This window comes from Xenopus laevis, chromosome 3L (assembly GCF_017654675.1).
Source record: "Xenopus laevis strain J_2021 chromosome 3L, Xenopus_laevis_v10.1, whole genome shotgun sequence".
Classification (NCBI taxonomy): Eukaryota; Metazoa; Chordata; class Amphibia; order Anura; family Pipidae; genus Xenopus; species Xenopus laevis.
In genome coordinates this window covers 59637152-59652795 of record NC_054375.1, presented here as the reverse complement: position 1 = coordinate 59652795, position 15644 = coordinate 59637152, and the positions used below count along the sequence as shown (strand labels likewise).

Below are 15644 nucleotides of genomic sequence, written 5' to 3'. Positions count from 1 at the left end.
ACCAACAAAAAGAATGTGAGGTTTGAGAAATAATTGTGCAAAAATGAGTAGCCAACCTCTGGGATTTTATACTGATACCAAACAATAAAACAATAACTCTGATTAATTCTGGTAATATGTATAGTGTTAAATAGAATAAAAATATCCAAACAGAGAAAATAAGTAAATGCACTTTATTTAAGAATCAGAATGTTATCTGAGTTGAGCTTGGTGTCCAAGGCATGTAACAAAATGTATTTAAATATATAATGTTACAGGAACATATGCAAATGAATACGCATAATAGCATTTCATTCTGTAAATGCAGTACATAATTCTAGAGAATCATATTTTGTAAATGTTGACACTGACTCAAGTTGTCGTGTTTTCTACTGTTTAAAGGACAAAGTCATAAATGTTATTGCTTGGGCTGTGTAATCAATTGAAATGTATAACTCTTCTTCAATTCACTGCTAGTTACACAAATTAATAACAGTAACTCCGTGACTTTCACAGTCAAATACAAAATGAGCAAAATTCATTAATCAGGAGGTTTCATAAATCAAACTTTTATTCTTAAATATTAAAAGCAAAAGATACGGGAGGTGACTACTTACCGTATCTATATACATATACAGTAAATGCATGTGCGTATGTATATATATATATATATATATATATATATATATATATATATATATATATATATATATATATATATATATACACACACACACATTGTTATGGAATAAAAACAATAAAAGGGTTGCCACAATTTATCTTGAATAGCCTTTGGTGTTCGGAAAGAGCTACTGTGCAAAAGCCAAAGTTATTTCAACAATGTCACAGGGTGAGTGCTCAGCTGTTCAGGATCAGAGAATAATAACCCAACACTCATAAAACAGAAGGTTATATCTTATATAAATATATATTTATATTTACCATTAGAAGATATTTTCTTACATTTTTTATGCCGCATATGCAAACAAAAAGATATCAGTGCCATTAAGGAAACATCCACACAGAGGACAGTAATGTTTTCCCATCAAATTTGGCTTTGTGTTTATCTTTTGAAAGATAACATTTTTTAAAAATTGCTTCAAATAACAAATTACCCTTCTTATATTATAGCAGTGCAAAATAACCTAAATGTTCTTGGTTTTTCCGAGCACACATGAAATTACTGCCATCCATTGTTTAAGGCACAGGAATAAGTGAAACAATTTGTCATCCTTATCTGATATCTCAGTTCTGGTCCGCGGAAGAGAAGTTTGTTGGCCCTTGTGCCAAAAAACTTGACATTCGTATTTCAACCAAGATTACATAGTTGTTTCTTCCCATTCAAGTTCAACATCACCTAAAAAGTACACACAAGAAATGTTTAAGAGAAAATACAAAAAACTTATTTAATCAGCATAACCTGATTCCTGAATAAATTAAAATAAACCCTAAGAACTACCATACAGTGTCCACAGATTTCAATGGCTGGTGTTACTAGTGTACAAATGACACTTTATCAGCAACTATGATAGACTGGTTTTAACATGCCATAACTTTAAAATCTAGCATCAGATAAAACGTTTGGCAAGCAGGTAATTGTGTGCCTACAGTACACTCTTTAAATTTCCTGAGAATTTTTAGCTCCATTTAAATCAGGCATCATGGCATGCAAACAATAACTAAACAAAATAATTTTTTTACCCCTAGTGAAGTGCTGCCTTGGTAAAGGTTTTTATCTCACTTTAGAGCTTTAATCAGCTGCTAGTGCAGGACACAGAGGGCCAATATGGAACTATAAATCAGTTTTGAATCTAGACTATAGCTTTGAAATTTTCCCGTTTCTGAACCTCCGCAGGAAGACTAGGTCCCAGGGGAGAATCCTAAAAGCCTGTATCATAATCAAATACTGCAGTGATGAGTAGAGACATTTTAATTCAAGATTGAAAGAAAATGATAAAGTAACTTAATATCCAGAGAAAGCATCTAGTACAAATTCTTCAATTCTTCTCAATGACATTTGGGGGCAGATTCACTAAGGGTCGAATTTCGAAGTTAAAAATACTTCGAAATTCGACCCTCGAATTGAAATCCTTCGACTTCGAAAATCGAAGTCGAAGGATTTAGCGCTAATCCTACGATTAAATCCTTCGAATCGAACGATTCGAACGATTTTAATCCAACGATCGAAGGAAAATCCTTCGATCAAAAAAAGGTTAGCAAACCTATGGGGACCTTCCCCATAGGCTAACATTGACTTCGGTAGGTTTTATCTGCCGAAGTAGGGGGTCAAAGTTTTTTTTAAAGGGAAAGTACTTTGACTATCGAATGGTCGAATAGTCAAACGATTTTTACTTCGATTCATTCGATTTCGTTCGAATTCGAACGAATTTAACCAATTCGATGGTCGAAGTACCCAAAAAATACTTCGAAATTCGAATTTTTTTCATTCGAATCCTTCACTCGAAGTTAGTGAATCTGCCCTTTGGTCTGGAAAAATCATAGCTGTATATTACAAGGTCAGTATTATGCACATTACGGTCGTATCTTATTAAAATAATGTGATGACAATCCTTTTTTGTAATGTGGTAAATTGTTGAGTACTCAAGTAACTCTGAGCAGTCAAATCTTATATACAGAAACAGTGGAACAGACTTTCTCTGCTTACCTTCCATGGCATCCAAAGAGTCCATTTTTTGAAGTGCAGAATAGTTAAGAAAAGAAATCGGCTGGCTGCTACCTTTGCTTGCTAATAAGTCCACAACACACTGGTGCAAAAAAATGTACTGTGCCTGTTAGTAACAAAATAGTGTGTAATTATATAGTGTATGTAAGAAATTAAAACATACAGTAGAATATAAATATAAACACAGAAACAAACTAAAGAAAATATGCAAAAAGTCATGACAAGGAGACTCCTCAATCGACCCTTCACCTTCAGCCTTCCCATTGAACCCCATTGTTACATACCGTAATTTTATCAAATAAATAGGACTTTGCCAGCCTAACCCCAAGGCAATATTCAAAGCCAGAAGGGATCGCTACTATGCTCTGTCGCTCCTCACTTGAGATCAGCACTATGTCATTATATCAACCACTGAGTATTAGGCTGCCTCTACCTACAGAGAGGATGGCCCCAAACTCTGCTACGAGCAGGAGCTGCATCTCCCACCATGAGAGAATTTCAGCAGCCATGCTGTTGGTCCGGAATCTGCAGTGTCTCTATGATAGGAAATCCAAGCAGGCTGCCCCCTACCACAAGCAGTAGTAGCGTCTGTAGAACCTCCTTTCTCCCTCTTCAAAATTTACCAGTGCAGTACTCTGGCAAGGTCCTACCTCTGCTGTGACAAATAAAAACTTTTAAACATAAAGGGGACGAGACACAGGCATGCGCGCCCTAAGGGTCAGACATGACTCATGAAGAGGAGTGGCGGGCGTCCCCGCCACACCACTGGACCACCAGGGCAAGTAGATTTTATTAGACTTCCCCTGACATCACATCCCTGTCTTTCTCGGCCCCACCCTGGCTTTTTCCTGTGTTAACTCATTCCTTCTCACCCACTCACAGCTACATCTGATTCTGCCAATCTTTAAATATAAACCAGTGTAATCTGTCTGCTGGTCATTCATATCCCTTGTGGTGCAGCCCCTGCATTTATAGCTCCAGGGCTTTCCTTTTTCTGTTACAAAAAAAGTCCAAAAGAGAAAAAATGCTTCTCACCCAAAAGACCATATTTTTCAGCTCTAACTTGCTGAGATCCATTCAAACCAATGGGGACATCATCATTTGTTTCACTGGTAATCTTTTTTTTATCATTTCACTTACTGAAGAATTCTCAAGAGTTGTTGAGAATTCTTAAGTTGCTTTAATATTAAAATCTGTAGGGTATTGGGCACAATGCAAGGAAAATGTTTCAGGCATTTCAAAAGTCCATAACAATAAGAATTCTTGTTAAAAGAAGCACATACAGTTATAAAAAATCTATGGCTATATTCTATTTATATTATATTACATATTTTATATTTATTTTTTAAAGATGTTTATCTGAGCTACTTACCAGGTTTTGTACCATACACATTCTTTCACTTCTTAATTCTGCTACAAGACCATAAATATCCACAAAATCATGATGGTTGATGTGTTGAACTAAATGATCAAGTGCAACAAAAAGACCAGTTCTTCCAACTCCAGCACTGAAACAAGTACCAATACTTCAATCAGATTTTTCAAACTGAGCTCATATACCTTAAAAAGCTGGCAGGTGTATGCTACAACTTGATTCCATATACATTTAACAGTATGTTTTGACTATAATAAAATGTGAGTGCTTAAACATAAATGTTTAATTTAGCCCCCAAAAGAAATATGATTTAAAGTCACACATAATATAATGTGAAAACTATACATTTTCAATTCACTTGTCTTTCATGCAATGCAAGTCCATTATATGGAAGTTTTAATAAATGCATTAGGTATACTTTATTTTCACTTATAGCTCTCCATGAACGATTATGTCCATAATGAAAACACCAAGATCTCAGACACTGTTGGTCTAAGCTCCCACTGCAACACAGAACACTGATCAATGTTTTTATTGTTGAGAGCAAAAAAGAAAGAAAATAACATCGTCTGAAGATTTCTGTCTTTTGCAAGTTCTTGCAAAAGGCAGGAAACAGGTAGGAAAACAGCATATCTGGGTGCATAAAGTCTCCCCATGTGTTTATTTGGAGCACAGAATACATACTTTTGTACATACTGTAAAGCCCCTTAAACATTTGTACTCTTTGCTCAAAATGTTGAAGATTTGGGCACCTACATTTGGCATGAGTGCTGTGCTTTTGTTATAGGCATATTCTTTATATGTAGTGGACACAGCTAGGATGTGAGGATTTTGGGAGGGGGTCCCAGCAGAATCAGAGGTGTCTGCTCAATAAGGGGAGTCTGCTTGGTAAGTTTCTTGAAAGCAAAAAGACTAGCTGTCTACAGAATATACTTGTGGTGATCTTGATGACACTTATTCACATCTCCTGTTCCATATTATCACATTGCTTTCACTTAGGGTAATGTCACATATAATGCTTTGATGCCCGTGGGAGATTGTCCGTGGGAGACAATTGTCCAAAATACCTTTTAATCAAGAAGAATAGGAATCCAGCTTAATTGTATAAGAACGCATTTTCTCATAATTAAGTCAAATTGCCACATGTAAAGTAGTTTACATGCAGCAATCCCAATTATTCTGGTTAAAAAGGTATTTTCATATGCATGGCAGGTAAAGTAGTGGATACATATTCTGGCAGGCTTGTGCTGCCGCAATTCAGATAAAAATGTTGTAGGTCTGTGTTTGTTACTACTGCCTACCGCCTATTGGTTTTAAAGTACTCAGTTGCTACAGAACCAAATTCAAAGCAAAGTAAAAGGTCAGACAGAGGCAAGTCTTTGAATGTAGTTGTCCAAACAGCAATAATCAAGGAGTGCTGATTTTTTAATTTCTTGTATTTTGCATTTTAAGGATAAAGAGATTTCTAACTTCTCCTTCAATTGTCTTTTCAGACTTTCTCCTCATCCCCCTGCAAGAAGAAGTCAGCTCCCTAATTGAGCATTGGGCCTTGTGAGTTTATATATTTTTAGTGAGAGGCAGACAGAGATAGAGAGAGTTCCAGTTGCAATTTGCCACCTCTAGTGATGTGACAAATGCTGAAGAGTGTTTACTTATTGCAGGCCAGGCCCTGCTTTGGTAACATGACTCTAGCGAGAATAACCGGAATGGTCTATCTCTACACAGAAAATTCTAAAACAAAGGCCAAATGTTCTCTACTGGATGTGTTTAGAAAAGGTTTTACAGCCAGTCTCATAAATATAGAAATGCAGAAAAGGCCAATCACTAAATATAATTCTGTGTAATCCTAGATAGCAATTTATATATTTGCCCAGTTTTCACCTTGAAATAATATTATTTTCTCTAATTGCCTTTACAATTGCTCTTCCTGAGATTACCCTTGCAGTTCAGAAAAATTATATAATTTTTAGCCTTAGCCTCTTAATTGCTCGCAGTCATTCTCATCATTTGAAAATGCTGCAGCTGCATGCACGATTCACTCATCCCAGTCATTAGTGAAACTATTAAATGGGATCAATTTAGACATACTGTACCTTCTCATTAGAACGCTGGAGCAATTATCACACCAGATACCATCTGTATCACATGCACTGGACAATTTACTTTAGAAAAACATTAACCTCTGAGGTTAAAATGCCGCATATTAAATGTTTTTTTCCTGGGAGCAAAATAATATTTACATTTTTAAATAACGGGAGTCAAAAATGCTTGGGAAAGTTTTTGCAAATGCAATCTACAAGGAGCTTCAGCACCCACAGGTGCTTTCACAGGAAAAGTGGCAGCATGAGATTCACTAGGTACAAGTCATCTGTATGTAGGAACACAAATAGAAAGCCTTAAAATGAACACCACCTCAAGGCACATGTTAGTTCCAGGTCTACCTTGTCTCTGTGTATGCTGTAATTTGCAGCTCAACTTTGATGTTGCTACAACAAGTCTTGATTGAAGTGTTGAATGCAACTACACTGCAACTGTGGGGGAAATGCTGCATTGTGGGTAAAAAACATGGCATTTTGGGTCCAAAATGTAACCCAGTGTAATGGGTGAATTCTGCATCCTGACACTGTCCAAGAGGCAGGAAAATTGAAATACAAATGTACCTTATTGGTTTCTATAAACCTATAGTCTAAGGTTATATTTATAATAACTTCAGTACCAACATATTTTGTAGATTTGGTCAGCATTTCTTAAATATAAAAAACTTACTTCATAAATTAATATTTTAAACCTACCATATTGAATTGTTACTCCTGTCCTTTTCAAATGCCATGACTAAATACTAGTATACTTTTTCTTCTAATCAAATTCACAAATGTATTCATTTTCAAACAAAGCTGATACAAAATAAAATATTAGACATACAATATGTTCTTAGAGAATTCATTACTGACCTGCAATGTGCAATTGTCGGTGTATTTTCATGCGGCCTGTTGGCTCGAATCATCTTTACAAAATGCATTAATGAAGCAGTGGATTCTGGTACACCATGCTCTGGCCAAGAAGTAAAGTTACACTGCCGCACCATCATAAAGTCTCCATGCTGGCATAAAGAGCAGATGCAGAAAAGTTGGGTTTAACATTTGATGAAAGTTTGGTTTAAAATGGCTGTAGCTGAAACTCGCAATCAAAGGTATTTCCCTGTTACAAATGAGCATGCAAGGCCTTCAGCTGACCCACCATCACTATAATTGTTAAAAAATAAAGAATAAAATATGACATATGAAAGGTGCACCTAGTTACAGTATGTAATACTGTATAGTTTTTGTATTTTTGTTTTTCCTATTTTGGATTGTCTTGGCTATACAGTAAAATATATTTATAATGTATTTATAATGTATTTATAATGTATTTATAATGTATTTATAATGTATAATCTTTACAAAAAGTTGAAAAAAAATTTTTTACACATGAAAAACAATCTAAAAGGATTGCTGATTTGGTCTACCTTTCGGTGAAGGGGTGAGGAAATATCCACCACAATTGATAGAGTCAAAGATGACCATCTAGAGTAACAGGGGGCATGGAAACAGCAATAAAATCACACACTACATTTTAAAGGAATTCTGAACTGCAGGGAAGAAACATGGCCAAACACACATCACGTGAAGTCAGTAGACATCTATTGGCTGGCCTCTTTTTAAACTGTGATTTAATTTTTTTCTAAACTTATTTTCCTTCCCATGGCCCCTTGGATTTGCAATTTTTCAATAATTAGCTAAATGGAAGGTAACAATTTTCTACTGAAACCTCTGGGTTCCTGTCTTCTCCGATTTGGTGGTATCGGCAGGAACTGGATAGCAACTAATTAAGCTAGTAGCTTTCTTTGGGATATCGCCACCCTTCGATTTTTTACTTTTACAAATTCTACATATTTTTAATCAAGGGTGTTTTGGAACATCAACATATGAATTAATTCTGCACTTTTCATTAGCATGTTGACAGCTTATTAATTAATAATAAACTTTAATACTTTCATATTGGAATTACAAAGAAGTTTGCCTGTATTTCTGCATTTTAATATATATACTTAGTGGTTACCATTTTTCCTACCTCCTGTTTATTAGTACAAAGTATAATGAAGGTAGTAGTTACACATGAGCAGTCCCTTGGTTTATTAACAATAAATATCCCATTGTGAATATGTTTACAGTTAAAAAGGCCACCATTTTTTCTAGCATGGATATTAAAGACCTCAGGGACTTTTAGAAAGTGGTGATTGTTGGGGCATATTTGGCAGGAGTAAGAGTGTACTGAGTTTATTGATGCTTCACAAGGAATGGTGGCCAAAATGCTGATGGCATAAATATCCATCTAAAGTATATAAATTAGGAGCAACTGCAGACAAAGCACACGCTCCTTCATCATGATGTCCTTGCATAGTTACAACATGTAAGCTAAACAGAAGAAAAACTCTAAATGAGATGAGTGAAAATATCATTCTAGTGTCAGCAACAAACACTGGAAATGGAAAGATACCATGGTCAGGCTACATTGATCTATATTGCCCTTCAAGGATGCCACCCAACTGTCAGAGAAATCACATTTAGGGTGCTCATCTTAATTCTCAGTGCAGAAAATGATATATGAATATGATATGAATATGATATATAAATATTACAATAAACATACAAGTACTATACTTATAGATCCAGCGCCTCTTAATAGTTACTTTCTGAGTCAGATTACTTGAGGTGAAGACCTTTATAAGCCAAAATAATTTTGAATCAAAATGTAATGCTCTGATGCTTTTCAATGCAATGTTATTCTTTATATTTTAGATAAATACATTTGGAGATCTGAAGACATGCCTGAAATGTATAGTATGCACTGCTTACTGGGTCGCTAAAATGACTGGACTTGATGGAATGTGTGTGAATTTAGAATAAAATGTTTTTTGTTCACAAAAGTTTGAGTGTGACCTTTTTCCCCTTTTGCATGCAAAGAAGTTATCCATCGTTATGGTTTTTCAAAGCCTTTTTATACTTAAACATGCTTGAAGGTGGTGTAACCCTTAATGTCCATTGGCAAGATTTTATATATGTAAATATGTTTTCCTTACCCTTTCAACTTTCAATTCACGAGTTGTCCAGTCATTTTGAACATCTTCAGTTACTTTTGTGATAACAATGTCTCCAAAAACAGTAACTGGTTTGTTATCTTCTGGCCAGTATTGGTGACATCTCATCTAAATGAAAATATAACCTTTATCAAAACATCATCATTTCAGATGTTATATTATACAATTAGTTGGAAGTCCCTGATCAAGTTTGGAAGTCTTGAAGATACATTAGGGAAAAAAAATTAAAAAAAAAAAAAAAACAGTGACCCTCAGCAACAGTGGATATTTTACTAAGGGCAAAAAAATTAGGGTTTATTAAATTTTAAAATTTGAATTTTCTGCTGCAAAATTATGTCCCCACAATACAGGGAAGAGGACATTTCTGGAATTTATTGCAAGTAAAGAAAAGTATATTGACATACAGTAAGAACTTGCAGCTTCCATTTTGTGTTAAGAATTTTCCGTTCCAATTGTAAATCAGTGCTATTGTTCTGAATGGTTTGAAGAAAGATTATGTAGAGTAATAAGTGTATTTTCTGGAAGAATATTTTCGCAGTTTAATCTATAGTTAAAACATACCCTTCCCTTCTCATAACACTGAGTAAGCATCACAATGGTTTTTGCTCTAGTTTCCCAAACCATTCTCCAGAAATCTCCCACGGTGCCAGCCAAAGGTCCCTGTGTTGCAATAAACTCATTTGGGCAAATGTATCCCTAAGATCACAAAACAGAGGAAGTATGTCATTATTGCCTTCCAAATACAGCACACTGTCAATACTAAAGGATGGTAGCACAACCCCATCAAAAAATAACTTTTTTGTAGTAGTAGTAGTAGGTTGTTTATGATTGTACAGTATACATTATGCATTCCCAAAGAAACATGAATATTTGAGTGGGAAATTGCTACCTACAGCAACCCTAAATAACTGTAGCATTTAATACCTACATCTGCACAGTGGCAGTCATAGCACAACACCATAATGCACATAGAAATTCATCTCCTGATACAGTCATCAATGGGCAAGTTTGCACCAATGAGTGATTATCTTTGTGCAACCAGCTGCAGGTTGAACAATAAATTCTTCAATTTGATTGGTTTGCCATGACCTACTGCCAAGGTGCAAAGTATTGGTAAACGAGCTTGAGTATGATATTCAATAGAGGACACTGAAGCCCCACAACAAGAAACTCTGACATTTAGCACAGAGACTCATAAAGATATTAGAAATCTTTTTATTAAATAGCATTAACATTTAATATTAAAAGGATACAATAGCAAACAGGCTTTGTGAAGTATGATTATCCATATACAAGTTTGAAACATTTATATAGCAACTCAGTTATTAAATTATTCAAGGTCAATGTTACATTTTCTTCTAAAAATAAAGATTTCAGCTTCATAAATCTAAAAAATACTTAAATAGGCCGATGACGTTGAGGAATGCATGAAATGTGTTTTTGGGCACAGATACTTTCATTAGAATGCTCCATAAGGTATTTTTGTACTCACAGACACATAGCTAGCATTGATGTAATCTGATCCAGGTACACCAGCATCCATTATAAGCTTTACCCGGTTATTGTTATCTGCAACAAAAAAAACCCCAAAACATGTATATTTCTTGTACAGAATATACTTTATTCAATAAAAAGTTAATATACAGTATGCTATGTATTTCTGCATAAGATTCTACAGGTGAACAATACTATTTTTAAAAGGACAACAATAATTATAATGTAGTAATTAATAAAAGCAAGGTAATACTTTTATTGTTAAATGGCATGTGACTACTTTTTGCATGCCTAGTTGCTTATTTTTCGGCCATCAAGCGTTTTGAACTATAACTTCCAAAATCCCACAATATGTACAAACAGTGGCCAAATTTACAACAACACAGCAACCTATAGCATCCACCTAGATTCTTTCATTGATTTACTTGCAGCTGGCTGAAAAAAGCTAATTGCTGATTGGTTGCTATGGGTTGCACCCCTGGTGTACATTAGTGTTGTGTTAGTAATGAGCCCAATTGATTATTTCTATAAAGTTCCCACTAGCATAACTTCTCCACTTCTAATACTAAGTAAATAAACATATACATAAATGAGAAAGTACCCCCATGCGTTTTTACATGTAAAGGGTTAGAGTTATGGACGGCTGTCAGGAAAAGAATGTTAAAGAGGTTGCTTGCCTGGATCACTTTACAAAGCTACGACATTATTAAGTCTTCAATTTCTTGCACCTGCATATAAAAGCCTGTGGTTGCGCTATAATCCAGCCACTCTGCCTTGGAACATTTCAAGGGTCATTTGAAGATCATGGAACAGTTGCAATGGCAAACATGTATCTATTATATTACTAATGTGTAACTGTGCTGTGATAGACAATATATGTTTGGAGATTAATTAGTGTGGGGACTAATTAGTATATGAATAGAATACTTTTTTATCCATTTACTGTAATCTCAAGATACTCATACTCCTATCACTATCAGTGGTGTAATTTGCAAACATATATGTATATATATATGTATATACAAAAATAGTAAACCTTTAGATGTATATTGAAGTACAATGGATAATTTAAGCACATTCATGGATTACAAATGTTGGACAATGGAGGGCTCATTAACTACGGTGGGCCAAAGTGCAAAGCACTATGGGGTATATTTATCAAAGAGTGAATTTAGAGATGGCCGCAGTCTGCTAGAGAGAAATTTTGCCACACTCCATTCATTTCTATGAGATTTTGAAAGGCATATTTATCAAAATACTTTCACGCATTGATAAATACTCTTTTGAAAAATCCCATAGAAGTGAATGGAGACCATCTCTAACTTCACTCTTTGATAGATATACCCCTATGGCTATTTGCTCACAATGCAAACGTTCCCCCTGGTGTTGTGCACACACAATGAAGCACACACAGTTCTGTCTTAAAGCCCTGCACACAAGTTTGAGATGATGAGATTTTGCATATTAGAGAGAGTGGCAATATTTAATTCAAAAATATTACAGCAGGAAAAAAGCAGAGTACACATACATGGCTTTATATTTGTAAATCGATTCTTCGACCTGTTCCAGGGCAGATCAGCATCCGATACAGCAAGATCTTCAAGGAATTTTGGGAGTTCCTGTCATTATAGAAAAAAGATTATTTTATCAATCAGAACATTCATTTAGTTCGAATTTTTAAACATTATGAGAGTCCAGTAAGTTAAGGAGACACATGTACTTGTTTTAGTTCCTTTGATGAGTATTCTTAATGCCTGTGTTTATGCATATTTCTTTTTTTTTATTGTGATTAACAATTTTTTATGATTTGATTCTGGTTATCATACACATTTGTTGGTTCTTATCATATCAATCAGCACTGCTGTCAACCAGAGGTGGCGTATTAGTTTAGTCGCATTGCGACGTGTCAGCACCTCGCGCACCATGAAGTCCTACCCTTAGAGCTCTAGCTACTTGCATACAAAATTTAGTTAGCACCCCTGGTAAGTTGGTTGGTCAACCTCTATACCTTGCTACACAATTTGAGGAACACTTACTGGGTAATAATTGGACAGTGACACCAATATGTCATTAACAGGTAACATCTAGGTAACTGTCATTTAAGCTTTGTGAAAATAAAATATTTGGAGCATATTGGCCTGTGCAGTGTTTTCTTTACCTGACCAGTAAATTATGGCATGTCTTGTTATTAACAGTTTCTAATAACATATATACAGTATGCAGGTCTCATTTTGAATGGATGCATAGTTTTATAGTGCTACCTATATATGAAGCACTGTACAGCAACAACAACAAACAAACTGACAGAACACGATCAATATAGCAATCAATAGAAATAAATACAGTTACATTTAAATGAAGGGCTTATTGTTAAGAAGGCAAGTGGAAGGAGGTCCCTGCCCCATATAACTTACAAGAGGTTTATGACGTAAAACCTTTAAAAATCTGTTGGAGCACTCTGAATAACTTCTTTAGAAAACAGCTCAGTGCTCGGGATGTGTGAATTGTTTTTCACCTGATAAAATTCACATTTTCACCAATGTGCGCTAGAATTTTGCCAGGCATTTGATTCTGAAGGAAAAGAATGACGTTTTTGGGGTCAGGAAACACACCAACATCATAACTTAAATTTCATCATGTATTTTTTGTGCCAAAAAGTGGGAAAAATGGACATTGACTCCAATGCATTTGATGCAATGAAAATGTAGAGAAAAAAACACCCATCCAATAAATTTCCCATCCAATCACCATTTAGCAAATTTTTCTGTGAAGCAAAAGAAGGCAGTTTTATTTTTTTTTTAATTTGTCTGCAAGTCAATGAGGGCAGTTTTGTTTATCATTATTCACTAACAATGTGCAAGTACTGCTTACTGGGGGTTGTCTAGCTAATATTAGTATATCTGCTGGGGTTGGGGTTTTTTTGCATCATGTATGTCACTTGCTTGAATGATCTATGCAATGAAGCACAGACGTGACAGTTTAATGAGTAATAGTAGCTTTCAGGACACACAGATCCCATGTAGTATACAAAAGTAACATCGAATCGTACAAACTGAAGTAACAGCACATTTGATTTTTCAAAGACCACCAATTGACTCCAAATAGGTTCTAGGAGGTCCCCCATAGGCTAAAACAGCAATTCAGCAGGTTTTAGATGGTGAATGGTCCAAGGTCGAACTTTTAAAGAGAGCCAAAAGAACATACTTTTGAACTGCATGGAATGGTGGCATTACTGGCAACCAAGTTGGTGAGGTGAAAAAGGGAGAAGACAACATAAATTACATACATTTTTCCTCCTATAATTAATTTTATATTTATTTTGGACAAATATAAAACTAATTCTGATACATATCTCATCATCTCTATCTGTTGTCAAAGGTCCCAACATACCTCTCAACAAGTTAGGTTTAATATCTACTTCTAAATAAGCAATACAATAAGCAATAACAGTGATACAGTTTCACAAAAACTAAAGTAATGTTCTGGGTTCTGTAGATACCAGTAAAAAAAAAAAAAAAAAAAAGGTCATGGTATCAATTTCCAAATGTCACAGGGTATCAATTCATCGAAGATATAAAATCTGTACTGTCAAATGCTTGACCACATTTATCACAGATTTCAGAAACTATCCCAGTGTTGTAAAAGAAAACATACATTTTTAACCATACATTACTCCTACGTGTCAGCTGCAATATTGAAAGACTATACTTTGATATATGTGGTAGTCTATGAGATACCTGTAGTATTTTGGAGAATGTTGTTCAGTTCTTTAATGCTTTACAGCTGTTACATCAAAGCTTCCAAGAGAAGATTAGAGAAAAATGTATCTACCTTTGTCATGCCATATCTATAGACTTACAAAAGCTTTGCACATTAAGAACCCTATATATCTTCTGTGTATGTCAAAAATCTGATAACCGTAGCAAAAAAAAAAAAAAGTGAAGAATATCTATTTTAGAGGTTTCTTGAGAAGTCTAGCAATAATCTTTAGAATGTGATGTCTTATTTTCCCAGGTGTAAAACTACAGTAGGTATTGCACAAAAGTTTTACTTTGTGATCAAAATGAGCACCATGATAAATGAGGCATAGGACTTAAAGAATGTTTTCTGATTTCACAAAAAATACATAATATACCAGACTAAAACACTGTTGTACTCAGCTGATAAAAGATAATTAAATATTGTTAAATCAATTTAGGAATATTGGATTCAATATTAATTCAGCAGACAAATCAAGTTTTTTCCTCCAGAAAGAATAGGGAAACTCTGCTTGCATATTCTTCATTGCAAACAATCTCTATTGTTCTTTCCCTTCTTGACATAAACTCTTGCAGTTTGGTAATCAGCAGTCAGTAGGGTTAATTTTGGGTGATGCAAGCTAAATGTTGTCTACAGTGGTAGAATTATCTTCATATTTAACCCTTGCTCAGTATCATATGCATTCCAGCAGAATGTATACTCCTCAACAGTAGTTTAGCTGAGCACGCACACCAGTCTGTATCCATGGGTGCATTGGTGCCATACATTCAAATAAGGAAGAGGCCTGGAAGTTGTACTATGTGTTATTTTCATATGCAGGGGCCAAAGTTTCTGCCATAAAGATTGCATACTTGTGTTTTCATGTCTTTCTATTCCATATAGTTGAATGATCAAGTACCAATGTAGTGTTGAAGTATTTGGGGCATTCATAATTCTTATGTTTTAAATCCAAAATGTGGGAGATCCAATGCTGCAAAATGCAAATTGTGAGTAGATTTTCATAATGTTTGTAAAAATCATTACAAATAGTGATGGGCGAATTTATTCGCCAGGCTCGAATTCACAGTGAATTCCTGTGATTTCTTGTCAAAAACGCGACGCTGGTGACGTTTTGCAAATTTTTCGCCATTTCATGAATTACGCAAGAAATTTGCGAATTTTTCGGCGAAGTGAAACGCCCCAAATTCGTCCATCACTAATTACAGACATTATGTTGT

The 15644-nt window shown here is 34.9% G+C and overlaps 1 protein-coding gene across 1 annotated transcript in view; it reads right to left on the bottom strand.

Moving 5' to 3' along the window:
* Nucleotides 1-711: 711 nt before the first annotated feature.
* Nucleotides 712-15644, bottom strand: part of LOC108710247 (phosphatidylinositol phosphatase PTPRQ-like) — a 118983-nt gene continuing 104050 nt past the window's right edge. Inside the window, exons 34-41 of the mRNA XM_041586283.1 lie at nt 12197-12287; nt 10667-10743; nt 9736-9870; nt 9157-9282; nt 6989-7137; nt 4035-4170; nt 2645-2768; nt 712-1336 (exon numbers count right to left, since the gene is read on the bottom strand). Of these exons, the coding sequence (XP_041442217.1) occupies nt 1299-1336; nt 2645-2768; nt 4035-4170; nt 6989-7137; nt 9157-9282; nt 9736-9870; nt 10667-10743; nt 12197-12287 (876 nt within the window). The 3' untranslated portion in view covers nt 712-1298. The remainder of the gene's footprint in view (nt 1337-2644; nt 2769-4034; nt 4171-6988; nt 7138-9156; nt 9283-9735; nt 9871-10666; nt 10744-12196; nt 12288-15644) is intronic.